Raw genomic sequence first — 21921 nt, 5'->3', positions numbered from 1 at the left:
CCATCACACACTGCGGCTCTCTCGAGCAGGCTCTTTGATGGGATACGAGCTTCCTCTGTGCCCCTTTGCTCTTCTGATGACCTGTGGTTCCAGGTTAGGAGTGACTGGTCCTGGGGAGCGGGAGCCCACCCTCCTGTGGCTTCCAGCGCTTGGGCTTTGTGGTGTTCTCCATGCTGGGCACAGAGTCCCACGCAGAGACCGCAGATGTTTGTTGAGCAAGTGGGTGGTCAGAGTCCTGGGCGTGGGCCGGTTCTGACTGCCCTGAAGGTGCGTTCAGTGGTGAGGCCAACGCAGCGGCCGTCCCCTGAGGTTCGTGATGGCCTCTGTCTTCCCAAGGTGATCAGGATGACTGGTTTCATGAAGGGACTCTACACAGATGCTGAGATGAAGTCCGATAATGTCAAGGTAGGCTGGCGCAGCTCCTCCTCAGTGGGCCCTTAATGAGCGGGGCGGTTGGGAGGCTGCTTTGTTGCTGCGTCATTTATATGCTGAGGAGTAGTCGGGACGGGAGGCCGATGAACTCAGGAGTGGTTGAATACCTTCCTCATTTCACTTCATTTTGGACTACCTCATGTCGTGCTAGATGTATCTGTTGAAAATCAGAATTTTAGAATGAGTACTGTAGGGGTTAATGCTATCCCATCGCCCAGACAAAAAATTTTAATGAATTGCTTTTGCTATAGTATAAATATCAATATTTCTAAATTTGACACATCTAGAAATGGCTTTTTATGCAAAGAGGACATGTCCTCTGCCTGTTGATCACACTGAGGATAATGCATACTCTTTGGAGTTGTTTAACATTTGTGTTTTCAATGGAATCATTTCAGGATAAAGATGCAAAAATCAGCTTCCTGCAGAAGGCCATAGACGTGGTCGTGATAGTCTCAGGAGAGCCTCTGTTGGCCAAACCAGCGCGAATCGTGGCCGGGCATGAGCCCGAGAGGACAAATGAGCTGCTGCAGATGATGGGAAGGTGCTGTCTTAACAAGGTAACCCTGCAGCACCCCAGGGGCATGTGGGGCACTGGAGAAGGAAGTTTTGCATTTGATAGGGTTTGAATTAGATCAGATATTTTTTACCACCCCTGCTTTTTTTATTGTGTTAAAATCCGCATAACATAAAATTAGCCATCTTTTTTTTTCCTTAAGTACTGGGGATTGAGCCCGGGGTACTCTACTATTGAGATACATTCCTAGCCCCTTTTGTTTTGAGTTAGTTAAGTCACTAAGTTGACCAGGCTGGCTTTGAACTTGTGATCTTCCTGCCTCAGCCTCCCTAGTAGCTGGAGTTACAGGCATGAGCCCCCATGCCTGGCAAGAGTTACCATCTTAACCACTTTGGAGTGTACAGTTGAGTGGTGTTAAATACATTCATGATGTTGTGCGTGTGGTCTCACTGCCACGCCTGGCCAGAATGCTTTTCACCTTGCACAACAGCCTCCGTGTCGCACGGTCACTTCCTCTTCCCCTCTCCAACTCGCGGTGGCCGCCCTTCTCCCTTGTGCCGCCCTGAGTTTGACTGCACTGGGAGCCTTGTCCGAGCTGCAGGTGTCCTTTCACCACAGGCTCTGTCACTAGTGCGATGTCCTCAGAGCTTATCTGTGTGGTAGCGTGGGTTGGAATCTCCTCCTCCTTTAGGGGTAAATAACATTTCATGCCATGAACAGATCACGTTTTTCTTGTCCATTCATCTCTCTGGACATCTCGCGTCCACATTTTAGCCACTCTGAACGTGGTGTGGACGTGTCTCTTCAAGGACAGTTTTCAGTTTCGGGGCTTGCACTCAGGAGAATTACTAGGTCACATGATAAATTGGGCTGTTCCTCTTCTCTTTAGCAGCTGTCCGAATGGGCGTGAGGTTACTAGACTCTGTTTTAAGGTCTCCCAGCTGGGATGCTGCGGCCCCGTCTGCAGGAGAAGGATTTGTAGAGTGGTGTGGGTCCGCCTTCCTGCCCTTGACTCGCACACACGTCTGCCCTGGCCGGTGAGCTGGAACTGAACCAGGGTTTGATAGCTTGCATGGCCTCTCCTGCTCAGGACTGATCATTAGTAATGGTCATCGAGGGGCGCTGTGCTGTCTGTGAAAACGGCGTTTTCCTCTAGGATTTTATCCTTTGAGTGTCACTGCTGTGAGTCTGTTGAGTGAGCTGTCTTCGGATGCTGACTTTCATGTTTGTTTCATGTGCAAATCTCATTTCCACCTTGGATCTGATTTCCGGACGTTTGGACGCCAAGCTCTCTAGCGATGATGCGGTGAAGCGGGTTTTAGCCGGGGAGAAGGGGGACGCGAGAGGAAGGGCTGTGCGGACCTCGAAGTCTCATGAGCTGGACAATAAGAACGCCAGGGAAGAGGCGTCCAGGACGCGAAAAGACAAAGAGGTGACTTGCGTGTTGTGCGTCTTCGAAAGTGAGGCGGTGAGGCTTTCTGCTGTGGAGGTGACACCGTTACAAATCATCCGTTTCTCATTTTAGGGTAGAAGAAACTCTGAAGTAAAGGAGAGAAGTACAAGTAGAGATGAAAAACAGAAAGAAGAAGCGAAGGAAGAGAGCAAACCCAGGGAGAGAGAAAGGGACAAGGAGAAGAAGAAGGAGAGCGACAGAGAGCGACACAGAGAGCCTGACAGGGACAAGCACAGAGAAGGGGAGCGGGACAGAGCCAGAAACCGGGCCAGGCCCGAGAGGGAGCGGGACAGAGACGGAGGCCCCAAGGACAAGGACCGGGACCGGGACCGGGACCGGGACCGGGACCGGGAGGCCGGGCAGGAGAAGGAGCGGGAGAGGAGGAGTGAGGGCGGCCGGGAGAAGGACGGCGACCGGGACGGGGAGCGCGACCGGGACAAGGCGAGGGACCAGGAGCGCCAGAGAGCCCGGGACAGAGACAGGCCGCTTCCCAGGGACTCCGACAGGGAGAAGAGCCAGGAGCAGGACCGGCCGGGGAAGAAGGTGAGTCCTGACGGAGCTTCAGCTGTTTGTGGTTCCCTAAAGTGACTTCTGTCTCTTCCACAGTGTAATTAGGAAGCTGGTTTTCTTTGATGCCAATTTAAAATTATGGCAGTTTTGGATTCCCAGTAGTAACCCAGAGAGACACCAGTTTCTTGCCAGTTTTTTTTTTTTTTTTTCTTTTCAATTAAAAATTTTTTGCCATTCATTCATAGCAGTTTCTTGTTCAGCCAGTGTTTTGCTTTGTTTAGTTTTCTTTTTTTGAGACAGAGTCTCACTATGTAGTGCAGGCTGGCTTTGACCTCACAGCAGTTCTCCTGCCTCAGCCTCCCAAGAGGTGGGATCACAGTCGTGTGCTGCACTGCCTGACTCAGCCATTTATTAAGCTTGCAGCCAGTCTCCACGTTGTATCCATTAGCGAAAAAGTCAGATTTGTCAATTGTCTGTTCACAGTTGAATCCTTGTAGAGTTCTGGCACATAGTAGGTCTACAGTAAAAATTTGGGGAAGGAACAGATTAAGGATTAACAAGGGATTGTGAGTTTTCAGATTGTGGAACCAATTGATTGACGGTGGTGTGTGCAGCCTCTGTGTGGAATTCTGATCTAATTTGGAGGAAGGAGCCAGGAAGTATCATTAGGTGCTTGTTCTTACAGTTTTTAGTTTAGGATGTGACGACTCCCTGCCAGGCATGTTGAAAAAGTAACATTTTGCAGGGTTTGAGCTCCTTCGCCCGAGTTGCCCTTGTCTTCCTCTGGCCACATGTGCGTGTGGGTTTCCGAAGGCCTGGAATCCTCTCCCTGGGTGCTATAAGCAGCGTCCACAGGAGTGCGTGCTGCGTATGTGGTCTTTGTGCGGCAGGACCTCTCTGTGTTTGTTAAGGGTTAGGGCTGCTCCCAAAGGCGTTCGGCTACTGGCAGATAAGTGCCGCAAGGCCTCAGTGTGCTGTAATTCTTGTTTAATACCATGTACAGGTGAATTTAGGATTGGCCAGGAAATCCTTTTGGTTTTTAACTGTGTTTTTGAAATGTACAAATTGCTTCAGAACTCATCCTCCACATCAGGACCAGTTATCCAGGTGGCTCTCTTGTGGGACTCAGATGTGGCTGCAGCCGCTGGCTGGGGGTAGCAGAGGTCTGGACCGTTCCAGATGAGCCTGCCTGAGTGACATGGCCAGGTGGTGAGGGTGTGGACTGGGGGGAGCTGTTCTCTCCTCCTGGGACAGTTGTCTTGGGCTGCAGCCCTGTGTCTCCGAGCACGGCTGTGCTAGGACAGGAGCGGCTCCACAGGACCCCTAGCCCACGGCCCATGGCCTGGCCTTTCTGGGGAGGTCTGTGGAAGCCCGTTTTGAGAAAGCCGGGGCCTGCCCAAACGACGGCTGCTGTTTGTTAGTGTTGAGTTTAGCGTCCCTGGCACTTTGGGGACGTACTCCTGAAGGTGGCGCTTTTCTCCTCCCGTGCACCTCCTGGAGGAGCATGCTGTGGTCTTTGTTCTAAAGACCTGGGCTCCCTTCTGACTGAGGGTGGCCGTCACAGACAGTCCTGCTCCTCCCTCGGCGTAGCTGCCCGAGACTTGCGTTTTGGGAGGTGCTCGCGTGTCTGCAGCCCTCGAGCAGAGCAGCCTGTGCCGAGTCCTCAGATCAGGCACCCTGCGGCAAGGTCAGTGAAGTACTGGCACAGGGACAGTGGTTTTGCTTAGAAGGATTTGAGGCTGAGACCGAGTGAGGTCGGCCTTACTCAGTCTTCCGTGGAGTCTGCCCAAGGGGCGCTTCAGTTGCACGTCTGGGGCATCTTCCTCAGTGCTGTGGGCCTGGAAGGTGCGGTGAGGTCTCTGTCAAAGTGACAGAGTGGCAAGCTGCTGAGAGGCGTCTCGCAGGACGCCAGCTCTCAGTCTTCATGGGTTTAGGTCTGGGGTCCTGATCCTACTCTGCACAGTCACTCCACTCTCAGGTGAGGCGCTGCCTCCTCCCCATGTCTCTCCTGCTGGAAGAGAGCAGGGTCAGGTGCTCCTCGGCTGGCTGCCTCGGGCTTTGTTGAGAAGGGTGAGTACAAAGGTGGCGGGGTTGCAGTGTGCGGTGGGTCCTCTAACGGAATAGCTGACAGCGGCGTTCGCCTACGTGGGTGATTACGGTGATGCAGTCTGGCAGGTTCGTGGTTAACTCCTGAGGACTTTCATTATTGCTATCTCCTTGGTGACAATGTGGCTCCTTCCACCCAAATGTGTCTTTTCAGAACTGATTTAAGGCATATATTGGTGTTGATGGCATTCTTGTGGTGGTTTCCTTACTGAAGCCTGCAGATTGCTTTAGTCAGGAGGAAGAGGTCCAGCTGTCAGAAGGAGGAGCGCTTTCTCTGTGGGCTCTGGGCATTCATGTCTGCTCCTTCCTGTGCTTCCTGATCCTGTATTTCACTGGGATGTGTTTTCTAAAGATTCCTCCTGACATTGGGATCATAGGGATCATAGGGATCACAGGGATCAGGGATCACAGGGATCATATTTCTTGTGGTTTGTGGAGAGGCAGGAGCATTTGATGTCTTGCAGGGAAAGTGACCTTTTGCCGTTTGCTTGGTAGTCCAGGCAGACGAAGGCTGCTGGATCAGATCTGGAGTAGAAGCTGGTCAGTGTCACGGGCCAGGTCTTGGTATACTTTTAGATGTTAGACTTTTTTAGATGTTACAGATTTAGGTAATTCTAAGTTCAAATTTCTTCTTTATAGTCAGCAAGTTCTGGGGAGATGTCTAAGAAGCTTTCGGATGGACCTGTCAAAGACTCCAAAGCGGAAACAGAGGTAAATTCTACAGCAGGTGCGGTGTTGAGAGACGTCCACTCCCAGCTGAGTTGCTGCAGTGAACGCGCTGACCTTTCCTCATCCAGTGGGCCAGGAGGAGAGCACGGTTTGGGCTCACACAGAACAGTGCCCCTTACCTTGTTATAAAAGTGGTGATCTAAGTGGCTTCCCACCTGGCGGGGCAGATGGGCTGGTTTCTCTGTTTGACTAGCATGGTATGTGGGGCGCAAAGGGACAGGTGGTCACTTGGGACGATGGAGGTGACAGTCGGGAGGGGATGGAGTCCCCAGGCTAATGGGCCACAGGGGCTTGGTGGGGCCCTGCTACACTCTGCCTGACCTGTCTGGGTCCCTCCGGTGTGTTTCTGGTGGCTGAGGTGCAGCTGTGGCCTGTCGTGGCTGCCTGGCTGTCCTGGCGGTCAGACTCAGCCACCAAGCAGAGGGGCCCTCTGGAGGGTGAGAGCTCCTGGGGATGTGGGGAGCTGGAGCAGCCGAGTTGGACTGGGAGGCCAGCTGGGAGCCCGCTGGCTGCTCTCTGGTGGGACGGTGAGGCCAGCTCTGTGCAGTTTTCTGAGGTCCACGTTCTCCTGAACAGTGGCAGTGAGTTTTCTTTCCCAGGTGTTTACAAACACTGATTAGCGGCTCGGTCACTGATGGACCGCTTGTAAAGACGTGGTCCTGTGAGATCACAGTGTAGCCGTCTCATTTGCATAAGGACCCTCTGTTTGACCACACTGAGGAACCTGCTGACCACACAGCACAGTTCGCAGACCGTGTCGCGCTGTTGAGCAGCAGTGTGTGGCTGTGGGATCAGCAGAGGTTTGGTCCTCATAAGCACACCCAGTGGGCGTGTCCTCCGGGTGTGGTCAGCAGCTTTCTGCCTGGCTGTAGCTACACAAAGCTCTGCATTGGGAGTGCAGAGCCCCACCTCCTCCCAGCCCGCACTCTCAGGTCCCAAGTGCTTGCTTGCACCGTGCTGAGTTGCTGTGAGATCCCCCTCAAAGCCTGTGGACGCTGCTGCTGTTTTCAGTACTTGTTCTTCCACAAGCAGAGCTTAAAAAATAAGGCTATTAATGGTTTTGCTGTGTGAGGCGTCCATTAATTCTTTCTTCATTTTCTTTTCTTTAAGGTGGAGGTTTCCAGCAGAGCATCCCGGTCATTGGCATCAAAAACTTCAAAGCAGCGATCTAGAAACTCAGTGGAAGGTACACAGAGCAGTGGGTGTGAGGCTGGAAGCCTGATCTCAGTGTCTTTGCCTTGTTCACAAGAGCTCAGAGCAAAGCGCTCCTGTGGCTGGAAGACGGCCCCTCTGCCTTGTCTGGGAGTGAACAGACTGTGTAGAAATAGTGAAGCTCTGTGGCATTTACACGCACGTAGGAGCACGTGTGTGCGTGTACAAAATCACAGCACCAGGAGCAGAGTGGCCTCCTTTTGCCGGAGATCTGTGTTGGGATCTTCAGGGTGTGATTGAATTTTCACTTTCCAGAAATACTTGTCAGTCATCCTGGCTTTGTGGACTCTTTCTCTGTCACCGGTAGATAAAATTTCATCCTGGTGCTGGCTGGAGCCAGAACATAGAGGCCAATGATGACTGCGCATTTAAAAATGGTACACGTTAGCACTGGACCCTGGGAAAATGAGCTCGCGGGCCTGGCTGGTTTGTGTGAGGATGGACTCTGGGTGCAACAGAGCTGCAGACAGACCAGAGCCAGGCGAGGGCCGGGAAGTGCTGCCCAGCCCCAGTGCTGGAGGCTCCTCTGTAATCCACGCTGGAAGTTGCTTTTCAGTACTGCATGAATGAGAAGAGGTGCTGTCTGAAAAACAACCCTTCCTAAAGTGTGTGTTACACAAGTGTGGCAAGAACGCAGTAGTTGGCACTTTCCAGCAGCAGGGAAGCCCATGTGGTGAGTCCTGCCCTTCCCGACAGTAGGCAGGCTGTGAGTGTGGCTTCTGGCCACAGCCTTGTCCGCTTTCCATGCTGCCAGTGGCGAGGTGTCGGCATCACTGGCCCTGGGTGTGGGTGTGGGTGTGGTGTAGTCTTCACCCGGACTGCTCTCGCTCTGCCCTCTTGCTCGCCCTTCTCCAGGGTTTTGACGACGTGCTGGTTTCATAGATGAAAAACAGGAAATTAAATTAACAGTGCAGTTGTGCTCTCTCCGATGTCAGTAGCTTGATTGATGTCTCCCCCTCGCCTGTCCTTTCATTGCCTGCCTCCGCGTGGGCTCTGGAGCCGGGCGTTCTGCTGCTTCATCTGCTTATGCCCCTGGTAACCGCTGGTGTTAAGGGCATCTGTGCCAGTTACTGTGTGTGTTTCTTCTGTCTTTTTAGTTTGTTCCTACCAGTTATGCTTGGTTTGGTTTCTGATTTGCCTGCGTATTTCATTTTAGGTGCTTGAAGCTTTTAGTAGTTTGTCCAGAGATTTGAGACATGGTGATTAGTGCTTTACCATGCATTTTTATATTTAATCATTTCAATGAATCTTGTTTTAGTTCAGGTGTAAGGTGAGGCTCTAAGTTTGTTTGTTCAGTGCACCTCGCCAGCTGTCACACGGCCTCTTCCGGATTCATTGCGTCTCTCTCTTCTGCTCAGCGATGCCATCTGTAGTCTGGGGCTGTGCTTGTTTAATCTCCACTGTCTTCTATTTCACTCCGAGTTTCCCGTCAGAGTTCTTCCCACAGAAGGGGCAAGCTGTTTTTCATTTGCTTATTCTTCCAGATGCATTTTAACCGTCCTGTCCTCACTCAGAAAATTCACCTCCCACAAAACAAGCAGACTCATTCCTCAGAATTTAACTGACTTGTGTTAAACTTAGGTTTCCTTAGTTCGGAGAGACTGGATCCCTTAACTCCAAGTTGACAGGGTGTCCCCGTCCTCCTGGGAGGCGCGTGTGCAAGTCTGGGTGTGTCTGCTCATCTCGGTGACGACTTGAGAGCGTATTTTGTCTTCAGTTTCTTTGGGAATGCTGTGCCCTTTCCCCCTCATAGGTTTTTGTTGTTGTTGTTGTAGTTTTGTTTTTTTGGGACCGGGGATTGAAATCAGGACCTCACGGTGCCTCTCACTGTTTTTAATGATACTTGTTGGTCCTCTTGATTTTTGTAAGTGTAACGTAAATACAGCCTTGCTGGTGAGCCCTAACCCGGTAGCTCTTAGGTTGAGTCTTTGGGTTTTCTAAGCAGACAGCTGTATCATCCCTGTTTCTGACCGCTCAGGATATTTGCCTCTGTGATTATTGGTGAGCTCATGCTGTCAGGTTCTTCGTGTGTGATTTTTTTGTTTCTTTGCAGTGCTGGGCATGGAACCCAGGGCCTTACAATGTTAATTTCAGCAAGCACTCTACCACCGAGCTATACTCGCAGCCCTCGTGTCATCTTTAAGACACTTCATTAACAGAGGCTTACAGGCTTTAAGACAGTAAACACTGAGCTGCCAGCAGCTTGGTAGGCTCTGTCTTCCCCACCTGCTAGCCAGGCACTGACCCTTGTGGGCTCACTCTACTGGACATTCCCCTTTGCTTGAGCAGGCTGGCATGTGGGCAGCACCACTACGCGGAGCTGCACAAGACACCAGACCTTTGTTCTGCTCATGGGTGAGCCTCGCATCTGCCACAGAGTGTGGGAGTGCTGTGTTTGTGAGATGTACACTGACCCTTCAAGTCACTCTCGAATGCCTGTAGTACCCAAAACACATTCGGCATAAGAATATGATAATTTCTGCAGAATTGATAGCTTTTGAGTGAGTACACTTTAATCTCAGAGTTTGAGAACTCTGCAGCATTATGTTTTTATTGTGCAATTTCATGTCAGTAAGAAGGGACTGTAGAATCAGTGAAAATTGGCTTTTCCCTGAAAAAGAGCATAACGCTTACTACAGTAAAGCTAAAGCTGGTAAAGAACCTTCCTTGAAGGTGCTCAGTGAGCCTCAGCTACGGCATGGCCACGAGTTAATATTTGTGAGTTGAGACCGTTTGCTGCCTGATCTTTGCTTCTGAGCGGTCACCAAGCCTGGTGCTCTGTGGGCAGTCCTGTAGGTGTTGTGTTGCAGGACGTGGGCTGGGCTCCAGAGCATTATGCTCTGGGCAGGGTAGACAGGGGCAGGAGGACTGTGGGCCTTGCTGGGCAGAGCTGGAGAGCACCCCGGCCAGCCAAGGGCACTGCTGCTAGGGTTCGGAACTGAGACTGCCCCTCGGAGCCACTTTTCTTATTCTGCAGGGATTCGTGATTGTGGAGGGAACCGGGAGCCACATGTTCATGTTAGTCATCAATGAGTCTTGAAAGAAAACAAAACCAAGAGAAGCAGGGATGGGGCAGGCAGCAGGAGGGCTTCACTGAGTCAGGACGTCGGGACCAGAAGCTGGCTGGGGAGACGAGGGCCTGCGGGTGTCCGAGCGGGGCAGGCTGGCCTGCGTGTGTGGCAGGAAGCCCAGCACTGAAGGAGGAGGGGCTGCGCAGGAGGCTGTGTGCTCTGTAGAAGTGTGGGCAAAAGGCAGGGTGGGGGAGCAGGAGAGAGACAGGATTTGACCTGGCTTTTAAAGGCCTGGACAGTGCCTTTGGATCTGGAGGGCGGGAGTGGAGGCCAGGGGGCAGCGAGGAGCTCGTGGTGTCTGATGAGCCAGCGGTGGCTGGACCCAGTGCCCATGGAGAGAGCAGTTAGGTCTCGGGGGCCTCGCAGTGGGGCTGACAGCTGTGACGGTGGGTTGGGTGCCGCCTGTTAGAAAGGAAAAGGGCCAGAAAAACCCATCTCAGGTTCTGGGCACCCGGGTGGTGTCACTGGTTGGAATGGAGGGTGAGGGGCAGTGCCTAACTCTGGGACACCTGAAGCTGAGATGTCTGTGGAATACCGGGGCGGGTGCTGCAGATGGGAGGTGGGACGGATAGACCTGAGGTCGGGAGAGCCGCAGAAGCGACAAGTACAACAGCTGGGTGTGTGTGGAGGGGTGTGCTGAGCCCTGGATCTTGCCAGGTTCCCAAGTCAGGAGGCCAGGAGGGCCGAGTCTGGCAAAGGAAACCGAGGGCCCAGGAGCGGAGGAGAGGAGCTGGGAGAGGGGGTGTCTCGGCCAAGGGAGGGCGTGCTGGGAGGAGCAGAGTCTTGTCTGCTCGTGCGAGGGGTTCGCGTGCGGTTGGGAGGACCAGTGAGTAGACAAGCGGCTTGGGGACCTCAACGGAGACCCCCTTTAAACCCCAGCTGAAGCAGCTGCACACAAGAGCCTTTGCAGGGTTTTAATCTGTTGTTAACTATTTTATGTCAGGAAGGAAGGAGGATAATGTTTCAGCTAAAATTTTAAACTCCGTAGTGTCTGGATTAAATAAAGAACCCGATCAGGAAAACGCAACTTCAGAAATAGGTAAGAAAAATATATTCTTTAGTTTAAATTCCTCACTGCTTTGATATGAAATATGTATATCTCAGTGGAGTTACACTTTTTAAAAATCATTCTGACTACCTTAATGTTCACCAGTTTCCCACGCCACACTGAAGATCGGATGACTTGACGTTTTGTTTGATATAATTTGCTGTTAAATGATAATTTCATTAACTCAGCTTTAGGTTCATCTTTCTGTGCCTTTAGGTTTAATTTGCATAACATGTATAGTGTGTGTGTACAGTGTGCAATGTCTGCAGTGTGACTACATTGTAGATCTGTACATAGAGATGTCTATATAGCCAGGTGTGGTGGCACACACCTGTAATCCCAGCACTTGGGAAGCTGAGGCAGAAGGATCGTTGTGAATTGGAGGCCAGCCTGGGCTAAGTAAGTGAGCTCAAGGCCAACCTGAACTGCATAGGAGACCCTGTCTCAAAAAGACCAAAAAAAAAAGGAAGAGATGTCTGTGTGTGATGTAGAAGGTGTATAAATAGCAGATAGCGTTGAAGTAAAAATGTTGTCTTAATCTTGCTACTGGCATTTTATAAAATAATGTGGATGATTACAGAAATTATTTTTATATCTTTACGTTACTTTGCTTTGGTCTGCTGACAGTTCTCTGTGATGAAGGCCTTTACAAAGCATGCTTAAGAACTCTGGGGGTTGTCCTTCCCCTGCATCACGTCCAGCCCTGCCAGTGTTGTGTGGCACCCAGCTGGGGTGATCCTCAGTGAAATATCGGTCACTCCAGTCTCTGACTGTGAGAAAGACTAGAATTCCTGCTAAAATGATAAGCACGGGGGGGGGGGGGGGGCTAGGGATTTAGCTCAGCGGCAAAAGCGCCTGCCTGGCAAGCGCAAGGTCGTGAGTTTGGTTCCCGGTACTTGAGAAAAACCAAAAAAAAAAAACATGGCTCCATTCACAAGTGCTTCTTCCCTTCAGACACCGGCCCTGAGATGCACATTTGCAGCCTCTGCTCCCTCGTTGATTCTGTCCAAACTGCACAGCTGCACAGGCTGTTGTGACCTTTAGTATACAGGGTGGCCAGGTAGCTGAAGCAGAAGGATTTCTCACAGCTCCAGACCCTTTCTGCCGTGGGCGTGTGTTGTCATTCAGCCCCATTTTGTGAGAATGTGTTCTTTCCAGAGCCTTTGTCATCTTTGGACTCCTACAGGGGGAAGCAGCAGCCGGGAGAGGGAGTGGGCCGTGGTGACGGCTTGAGGGGCCACCGCCGTTGGGCACAGCCAGGCGGCCTCAGCCTGTCGTCAGGACCCCATGTCCAAGCCCTGTGGGAGGAGTCCTATCTCGCCCCCGCTCCTGGTCTGGAGCGGGGCCTGTGGGGCCTCTTGGAGCTGCATCTGTCTGCTGGAGAGCGAACAAGATGCCAGAAGCCTTACCTGCCTCAGCCAAGCAGGCAGCCATGTGCGTACCGTTTACGACAGAGCACTTTAGTTTATCTGATAGTCACAAACCGGGTGAGGCAAAGCTGGCTCTGGGGTGGGGTGTGGGTTACTGTAAACGAGAACTGTCCTTTAGCCATCTACTGAGCATCTCATAGATATAATCTCTGGCGTGAAAATAACTCAGGCCTGGTCTTCAGCAAGCACACCCCCGTTTCTCAGTGGGGTTTTCTCTAGATGCAAAGAGACGCAGCGCCACCTGGTGGGAGAGGCCTGTGCCTGCGCTGTCCCTGGGTGCTGCTGGTGCTGCTGTGGTCCCGGGGGCAGGACCCTAGGGGAGGCTGTGTCGGCACCGTGCAAGTATCGTCCTGGTGGACTTCAGCTTCAGAGTCTGCCTGCATGTGGCCATTCCTCACTGTCTCACCGAGGGACGTCCAGACCCACGGGGGGCCTGTGCCGGGCTGCCCCCGGTGCCTAGGGCTAGAGCGAGGCCTGTGTGCTTTCAGAGCAGGAGGCTATGCGGTGCCAGCGTGGGGATCAGGCGCGGCCCAGCGCCGCTGCTGTGCGCAGGCTGCTGTGAGGGCGCGTGGGCTGTGGATGGAGGAGCGCGCAGGAGCCGAGTCCTGCCCCCTGCGTGGGCTGAGCTGCACCGCCGCTCTCTGTGTGGCTGTTCCACGGTTTCAGGTTTTTCTGGGTCTTCAAGACATACGTATTTTCTTTTTGCTTATTTCCTTGTTTCCTTTTTGTTTTATTGATTAAGCTCTTTTATTGTGAAAAATACAGAAAAGTAGAGCAGTGCAGCTACCGCCCACATAGCTCTGACCTACATGGAGTAGTTCCTGTATTTCACTGCACTGACTTCTCTTTAGCTGTGTGTTTCTAGGAGTGATTTGAAAGTATGTTAAAGACATCCTGACAGTTTATTTCCTCTCCAGCATACCGCTCAAAAACACAGTGTAGTAGACATAGCCACAGAAACTCTTGTCTTACTGAACAAAATTATTTTCCAACAGTGTCTAAAACCCAGAATATGTTCTAATTGTTCCAGAAAGATTTTTCATGGTATGGCATTTTGGTCACATGTAGCTGCAACTTAGGGCCGAGGTTTGCCCCGGCCGTGAGCAGGCCAGGGTGGCTGCAGTGGCGTCACGGCTGCCCAGCGGAGGGTGAGGGTCAGTAAGGCGATGGGTGTGGATTTGCCCTCTGGGCGGCCGCATGCCCCTCACACTCTTGCTTTGAGCATGTGGTCCCCTTGGCTGACCAGGGTCTTCGAGGCCAAGGGGCCATAGCTCAGGACGGGAGGAGCTGCTCAGGGTGGCGTGTACTGAGTGCTGGCTGGGATCTGAACTCAGGAAGGCCCGTCCTCACCTGAGTGCTTGCTTGGTCACTGGGGAGGTCCAGATAATATTGTGTGACGGTGTTGCTTGTTTGCCAGGTCAGTGTAATTTTAATTTTATAAGTGAGTTGTTTGGTTTTTGAGGTGGCCAGTCCACAAGCTGCTCCATCTGCCCTCTGGTTAGGGGCTGGGAGTACAGTAGTCTTCTTTTTTTATCATGTAAGGGTTCGACCCAGAGAGTACCAGGCTGCATCCCCAGCCTTTTTCACTCTCCTGCTTTGAGGCAAAGTCTCTCAAAGTTCCCTGGGCTGGCCTGGACTTGCCGTCCCCTTGCCTCAGCCTCCTGAATAGTAGGGTGACAGGTGTGCACCACCACGCCTGGCTCTGATCATGCCATTCTTTATGAATAGTGCTTTTATGTTCTTTCTATTTATGTGAATTTAATAAAGCTTACTTAAAATTACTAGAACTTCAAAAAGATAAAATTGTGCAAAATATCTGGGCCAGAAGGTGCAGTGCAGTGGAAGAATGCTTGTGAACATGCACCTGAGTGGAATCGTAGCCCTGCCTAAAGAAAAGCAAGGAACCCAAGGCCTCATTTGACTGCAGAGTTGTGTGTGTATGTCCTTACTGTGATGCTAGTTTCGTGGAATGTAGAGCATAGTTGACACTGTAAAATCAAACATGATAATTTAAAATTGTTAGGGGCTTTATTCTAAAATTGATAATCTATAATTTCCAAACTTACGTTTATCTTTAGAGCTCCATTTTTTTTTTTTTGGTCTTTTTGAGACAGGGTCTCGCTATGCAGTTCAGGCTGGCCTTGAGATCACTTTGTAGCCCAGACTGGCCTCAAACTTGCAACAGTCCTCCTGCCTCAGCCTCCTGAGTGCTGGGATTACAGGGGTGCGCCACCACGCCTGGCTATATATTTCATGTTTATTCTTTGGTGTTCGCCATAAAAGATCATAAGGAATTATCTATTTGCTTTTTAAGTCAGAATCATTTTTATAGCTGAAAAAATTTCCTTGCAAAACTGTTGACTGATGTAAACTATCTCTTTGAATAATTTTAAGAAATGAGATTGGGTTTCAGGAACAGGAACACTTTTCCAGTTCCGTTTTTCCATCTAGAGGGCGCTGCGTCCTTTGATGGCGGTTACTTTTCTAGCTCTTGGTTCTGCCCTGATTCAGAGCCTGACCCTTGAGCACCTCCCTTGTCCTTTTTGCTGAGTAGTAGGAAGGTGCTGTTTCTCAGGTATTTGATAATTTCCTATAAACATTGGAACGTTAGTCAGCAATCAGTAGACAAGTATTTGAGGGCTTTTCAGTATGTGTAGCACTGTGACAAAAATATTTTTCTTTCCCTCCTGGTTTCCTGTAGTGGGTGCTTACCGTGAGTTTCTGGCCTGGCTGTGGGGAGCGGGTGGAGACTGTCGAGTCCGTGTGGCCCTGAGCGTGGTAGGTGGGGGTGTGTACTTCCTCAGTGGACTCGGGTCTGAGCACAGCCTGGCCCCGTGCCCAGAGCCGGAGGCCGAGGAGCCTTCTCGATGTGTGCTTTCGAAAGCTGCCTCTGTCCGTGCTTGGAGCACGTGAGGTGTGGGAGGCGGAGGTGAGCCGGTGTGCTGTGAGTCAGCCCGGGCCTTTGCGCGTGCTCCTGAGGACCATTTTAAAACTGCTTCCTGTCTGGAACCAACAAAGCTGACGCCAGCTCAGCTAGTGTTTCAGGTGCCGATGCGGCCAGTCTGTGGTGTGAGAGCACCGAGCTGGACCCCGGAGGGAGGCAGGGAGCTCAGAGGGACCCGCAGTGCTCAGGTGGGAGGAGGCTGAGTGGCCCCATCGGTGCCCGTCAGGTGCCCGTCCTCGTCAAGGGCTCTGTTCCGCAGAGGTGTGGGTTCGCCTTTCTCAGGACCAGCAGCGCCAAGGCAGGGCTTGGTAGCAGAGGAGCCCCCGTGCGCCTGCTTGCCTCCTGGTGAGGTAGCGTGGCTGCTGTCAGGATGGCGGCGTCCCAAATGACCCCCAAGTAGGCTTCAGGGCCACTGCTTGGTCACCCCACAGGCGGGCTCCAAGGAGACTTCTCAATACCCTGAAGCAGCGGCCGCGCAGTTTTTGTGATGTTCTAGGTATAATTCTGCTTCAGCTTCATTCTTCTCAGCTTGCAGAGAGCGGTGGTGAAGACGCGATTGCAGGTGTCTTAGGCCCCAGAGCTCCGCCCTGGCCTGCGGGGCACCTGCGCCTCGCATTGGACAGGCGTGGTGTGGCCAGGTGGGGGCTGATGTGTGTCCATACATCCCGACAGAAGGTGTGTGCAGAACGCCTGCTGTGTGTCAGGCCCGAGGCGGGGAGCGCTTTGGTGAGCAGAGTCAGGCTGGCTTCCGCCCCCGTGGCACACGGGCTAGGAGGAAGCACAGTCAGCAAGTCTGGGCAGAGGGACGGTGGCGACCTGCGGCCTGGGGTGGCCCGCCGTACCGGAAGGAGTGCCGAGGGCGCATGTTCAGGTGATAGCTGGGTGGCACAGTGCACACACTGAGAGTAGGCAGGGTCCATCGGGCCGGGTCCTGCCGGGCTCGTGTGGCCGCGCTAGGGCCGCCAGCCTTCATCCTGAGAGCAGCGGTGTCTTTGGGAGTGACATTGTCACTTTAGATTTTCTAAGGCGTGTGTTAATTTGGGAGGCTGAGTGGTCCAGAGGACAGCAGAGGGCAGGCCATAGGCTCCAGGTCTGGGGGAGACTGGGTCTGCCGAGAGAGCAGGAGAAACCTGGAGAATGGCTCTCTGTTGGAAGTGGAGGTGCACTGTGCCCTGGGGCCTCAGGGTCCACTGGGTTAGGGATCCTAGTGAGTTGTGGACGGATCTCTGTGCTCGCTTGCCTCCTGGCCCTGACCTCATGATTTAATTACCTTTCTGAGCGCCACGTGACCCCAGGCTCCCGCCCCAGTTCCCCCATGGCACGAGTTCTGGAGAAGGGGCCCTGGGCTTTGGAACCCTGTCTGCCTCCTGTCTCTGCTGGTCTCCTGCTCCTCTCCTCAGCACTCCTGTCCCCGGGTGGGAGGAGCCCCAGCCCCTGTTGCCCGGTGAGCCATGCCGGGCCTCCGAAGCCACCTGCCAGCGGCTGCTGGTCTCCGCCTCTGCTGACCGGGGCCAGTGCTCCCGCCCCAGCCCACTGCCGCCTCTCTGCTGCCCCCCGGTGTGACCTCTGGAGGCTGCCCCATGAGCTCTGGCCTCCCAGCCCCCTCCGCAGGTGCTCCCAGGAGGTCCTCCCGCCAGTACACAGACCCAAGGTAGCCGAGGACTGCGCTTCCCGCGTGCCCGGGCGTCCTCTGGGTGCCGTCCCTGTGTGGAGGTGGGGTGCGCATGAGCGTGCCTTCTCGCCCCTGCAGCGTCTCTGGCTGTCATGGAGCCTGTGCCATGCTGGCCTTTCCGCAGGGGCATCCTGTATTTGAGAGCGATGCCGAGGTTGTCCACCCTTTCCCTCGTCCTGCGCTCACCTGCTGTGACTGCGAGCACACTTTCCCGGGGTGGTGCTTGAAGAGAAAGGGCCTTCAGTACAAGGGCAGAGGCGAGTGGGCTGGGGCTCCGTGGGCTGTGTGGAGCTGTGGGGCGCCTCTCCAGTCTTGTGAGGGGCCTGGACGTTCACCTGGCCAGGCTTGGTGGCGTCCAGCCATCTCCTGCCCTCTAAGGTGGTTTTCCTGTGGCTTCCTGGCTTCACCAGCTTATCTCATTACGTGCTTGAATTGTCTCTTGGAGAGACTTTCTTCCTGTCCCTGCTGCTGGTTTTATGTGCTGTTTTGTGATTTATAGTTGAAAAGAATAGTGTACAATGTCAGTGGGATGCCGGAAGAGAGGCTCTGAGGAAACACCCTTTTTGTCATCCAAAATCATACATGGCAGCTGGGCTTGGTGGTGCATGCCTGTAATCCCAGCACTCTGGAGGCTGTGGCAGGAGGATCACTGTGAATTTGAGGCCAGCCTGGGCCACATAGCAAGACCCTGTCTCAAAAGACAAAGCAAAACAAAAACCCATCAGAAAACCCAAAATCGTGGATGGTGCATTTCCTGATTCTGTTCAGCTCATCTAATATCTTGAGGCTGACAAAGTAATTTTCTGATGTGATTTTTTTTTTTTTTTTTTTTTTTTTTTAGGTGACTCAGCCAGTGATGCAGGTAGGTGTGGCCTTGATGTGTTGGTGTGGTTGTGTGTGTGCAGGCGTGAGTGTGTGCCCTACCCCATACTGTGCACCTGCACTTGTGAGTGTGAGCTAAGGAAGCACCTTGATTTAAGATTTAACCTATATCTTAAGTTTTAATCTTGTATGTGTATTATATATATGTTTATGTTTCAATCCTGAAAACACTGCATTTCAGGATTTTTCACCCCAGATTATATTTCCAGGATTCAAATTCTGACTTGCCTTGGTAACTTTCTGAAGTATAGATTCTTTTTACTTTAAGGGGTAGAGTAAATTTGTCCTAGTTTGGGCTTGTAACTTGCTGAGTTACAAGATGGAGAAAGCTGTGTTCAGATTATTAAAACAGTATGGCAATAGCCAATGTTACACATTTTTAAAACACAAAAAATATGAAGAAGAAAGGAAAAAGTACCGGTAAGTCCACTGCTTGTAGCATAAAGGAACATCTTGGTAGGACCGCAGAAGACTCTATGTAATTATTAGCTGTGTTACTGGGTGATATTATTAATCATAGTAGAACGATGGCATTACACCTGTCCATTTCTTTTCTTAGTGTATTTCCTTTAAGTTACATTGCTGGGTTGGTGGACCTGCCTTTTGCATTTTATTTCTTGATTAACTGAACTGGTTTGTACTTGAGCACACTCACGTTCCCCAAATCATCACCAAATGCAGAGAGCAGACATGTTTTATCTTCATCCAAATGATGGATGAAAAAAATAGCTCGTTATATTTGCAGGTATGTGATTGCTGCCTTTTCAAATATTTACATTTGAATAGAATATTGGAATTAACGTTTATATTTAAATCACTGAATCTATTTGGTTTTTTTTTTCACTGAATCTATTTGAATTAAATATTAGAATAGTGTTAGTGCTTCTGGGAGTTGCTGATTGCATTGTCGCCTGTTTAGAAGGAGAAGCTGGACCTGGGCCTCCTGCCGCAGAGAAGTCAGAGGCATCAGAGAACCCTGAAGCCCCCAAGGAGCTTCCGTCCAGTGCCAGGTCTGTGTGGGGCCCATGGCCTGGGCAGAGCGGTCACACCCAGGAGGCAGCTGTGAGGCTTCTCGCTGTGCCCTCCATTGTTTATTCAGTGCTCATGAAAAATCATGAGGAATTACTCTACAAAAAAAGCGGAAAATGGCTGGGTGTGGTGGCAGACGCCTGTAATCCCAGCACTGTGGGAGGCTGAGGCAGGAGGATCAAAAGTTTGAGCGCAGTCTGGACAACTTAATGACTTATCAAGACCCTGTTTCAAAGTAAAGATTTTAAAAGGACTGGGGATGTAGCTCAGCATGAAGGCCCTTAATTCAATCTCCAGTACTGCCCAAAACTAATAAAAACAAAAACAAAAAATAAAGAAAAAAAACCCCTACCTGTGTAATTTTCTGTGTCTGTGTTGTATAACTGTGTAGAGCATCTCACAGTTTAGGGGAGTGCCTTGCCACGGTGGAGCTGCCTTGAGTTTGACCCGTGGACATGCTGTGTTGGTTGGGATCCCAGCTGTCTCGGTGGAGGATGTTTTAGCGCTGATGCCGCTGTGGGGCGGAGGGTTAGTGCTGGCCTACTCTTCTCTGGTCCACTCTGACACGTGTTTGGTGTTGCTCTTGCTGTTCGCATGTCTGGATTTAGAAGACTCCCTCGGCCGGGCAGTGCAAGGCCAGCGCCTCCCCGGGTCAAGCGACAGGAGAGCACGGAGGTGTTAACAGCAGACAGGTGAGGGGGCTGGCGGGTGTGCGGTGGGGGCTGGTTTGGATGCACTGGCCTGGGGTGGGGTGATGTGTGTGCTGGGAAAGCTTGCTGTGGAGGAAGGGAAGGCAGTGTGCGTTGCAGATGGTGCAGAGGGGAAGACACGTATATATATAGACAATTAAATCCTAAAATACGTGGGAAAATGCTGGGCTTTCTTTCTCTGCCCTTAGAAGGCGGCTGCAGGGCCAGGGAGGGCAGGCCCTGGTGCACCTGCCTGAGCCTCCCCTGGGACCCTGGCTGCCTGAGTCACCTTGCTGGCTGGCGTCCTCCCCTGGGTGGTGGTGAAGGGGCAGTTAAATTCCTCGCAGAGGACAGCTGCTGTTCCAGAGGCACAGGCTTGACGAGAGCCTGCGCAGACACAGCGTTTCTGATGCGTTCTTGTTTCCTCTCATTCAGGACAGGGAGTGGGAAAACCGTCTCCAACGTGATCAGAGACTCACAGATTTCCGACAATGAGGAGGATGAGCATTTTGTGGTGGAAGCTGCCCCTCCACTCACTGAAATGTCAGAAATTGAAATGGTTAGTTCACCAGATGGTAAAGCATCTAGTAATTCTGTTTAGACACATTGTGTTAGAATTCTGGCTTGTAAGGTTGTGTGGACAGTTTTCCTGATTTTACAGTTAGCTTTCTGCCTTGGATTCTGTCTTTCCTTTTTGGTAATGTGCAGAAGCATGACTACAGCATGAGAATTCAGCCTGCCTGAGTCTTCTTCCCTCCTGTTCCTACTCAGGTGCCAGCAGCAGAGCTGGAGGGTGACGAGAAGCACGGTGAGTCCTGCTGCCGACACGCATGTGCATAGTGTGTGTGTGCCTCCTGCGTGGCGCTTTGGAATTGTCTGGTACCAGGGGCTGTGGTGCTGGGCTCTGCCCCTGGGGTGAGACCAGCTGTCTGAGGCCCGCCTGGCTGGGCCAACAGAGTGTGGTCCGGGAGGGGGCGCTGCTGCGTGCGTGTTTATCAGTACCTGCCCTTGTCTCTGTCTTGCCTTTTATTCTTTACTTGACAGTCTATGCTGGCATTTATTCCATTGCAATACAAAGAAATAATTTTCATTCCTCTCTCTGGCTTCGTGGTCCTTACCATATGGATGTGCTGTAATCATTCAGCCAGTCCTGTACTGATTTGTGGTTGGAGGTTACATACAAATCTCCAGGGCCTCGTGCATGCTAGGCAAGCACTTAACCACTGAGCTGCACAAAACAATAATTTTCAGAAAGTGGATGTTTATCCCATGAGTAATTATAAAAGCAATTCACTAATCGTGCCCCAATTTGAAAGCAGTATTAGCACTTAGAAACAATTCAGAACTGTTGTATCTGTGTGTAATAGCTAGTCATATTTTTGAGTTTAATCTACATTTCTTCTTAGTTTTTGGAAATAGAAAGTTTCTTTTGTTTCTGAAGCTTTCCACCTTTCACACAGCTGATCTCCCTGGAACATTTTGAAATTTTATAGTTTCTGCCATAGTTTCTGGCACCAGCTCTTGCACCCTTCTGTTATACCCTGTCTCTATCAGACAGAGATGATGAAACTGTTTCAGCCTGGAAGAGAGGTTAAGGTTAGGGTTCTCCCATCCTCCCACCCATTCAGTTCGTGTCTGGGGCAGAGAATTAAGCTGTAACATAAAACCTCTTTCTTTCTTTCTTTCTTTCTTTCTTTCTTTCTTTCTTTCTTTCTTTCTTTCGTCTTTTTGAGACAGGGTCTCACTGTACAGTTCAGGCTGACCTTGAACTCACTTTGTAGCCCAGGCTGGCTTACAACTCGCAGTGATCCTCCTGCCTCAGCCTCCTGAGTGCTGGGATTACAGGTGTGTGCCACCACGCCCAGCTAAAACCAGTTATTTTCATTTCAACAGGTGGACTTGTGAAAAAAATTTTGGAGACCAAGAAAGATTATGAGAAACTGCAGCAGGCCCCCAGAGCTGGAGAGAAGGTATGGAACGGTTTCTTTGCACACTGGCATTTGAGCAGTCCTCTCCTACATTTACTTTCAAGTTAGAAGTCTCTTTCCAGTGTCACAACCACTAGTGCTTGCCTCCCATTTAAATGCCCCCAGGTGGGAGGTGAGGAAGCGCTTTTCTGGCCCAGCATCAGCTGCCTGATGGACAGCGCCTGCCTGGAGCTGAGTGTGGGGAGCCAAAGGCCCGTTCCCGTGGCTGT

At 51.6% G+C, this 21921-nt stretch overlaps 1 protein-coding gene across 1 annotated transcript in view; it reads left to right on the top strand.

The window, feature by feature from the left end:
* Positions 1 to 336: 336 nt before the first annotated feature.
* Traf3ip1 (TNF receptor-associated factor 3 interacting protein 1) overlaps positions 337 to 21921 on the top strand; it is a gene marked incomplete at its 5' end in the record, with an annotated part of 36612 nt that continues 15027 nt past the window's right edge. Inside the window, 13 exon segments of the mRNA XM_005411182.2 lie at positions 337 to 405; positions 831 to 992; positions 2238 to 2381; positions 2475 to 2945; positions 5658 to 5729; positions 6858 to 6933; positions 10974 to 11069; positions 17966 to 17986; positions 18926 to 19016; positions 19644 to 19727; positions 20160 to 20283; positions 20496 to 20532; positions 21618 to 21694. Of these exon segments, the coding sequence (XP_005411239.2) occupies positions 337 to 405; positions 831 to 992; positions 2238 to 2381; positions 2475 to 2945; positions 5658 to 5729; positions 6858 to 6933; positions 10974 to 11069; positions 17966 to 17986; positions 18926 to 19016; positions 19644 to 19727; positions 20160 to 20283; positions 20496 to 20532; positions 21618 to 21694 (1524 nt within the window).

This window comes from Chinchilla lanigera, unplaced genomic scaffold (assembly GCF_000276665.1).
Source record: "Chinchilla lanigera isolate Chin_1 unplaced genomic scaffold, ChiLan1.0 scaffold00141, whole genome shotgun sequence".
NCBI lineage: Eukaryota > Metazoa > Chordata > Mammalia > Rodentia > Chinchillidae > Chinchilla > Chinchilla lanigera.
This window is presented reverse-complemented; position numbering and strand designations above follow the sequence as displayed.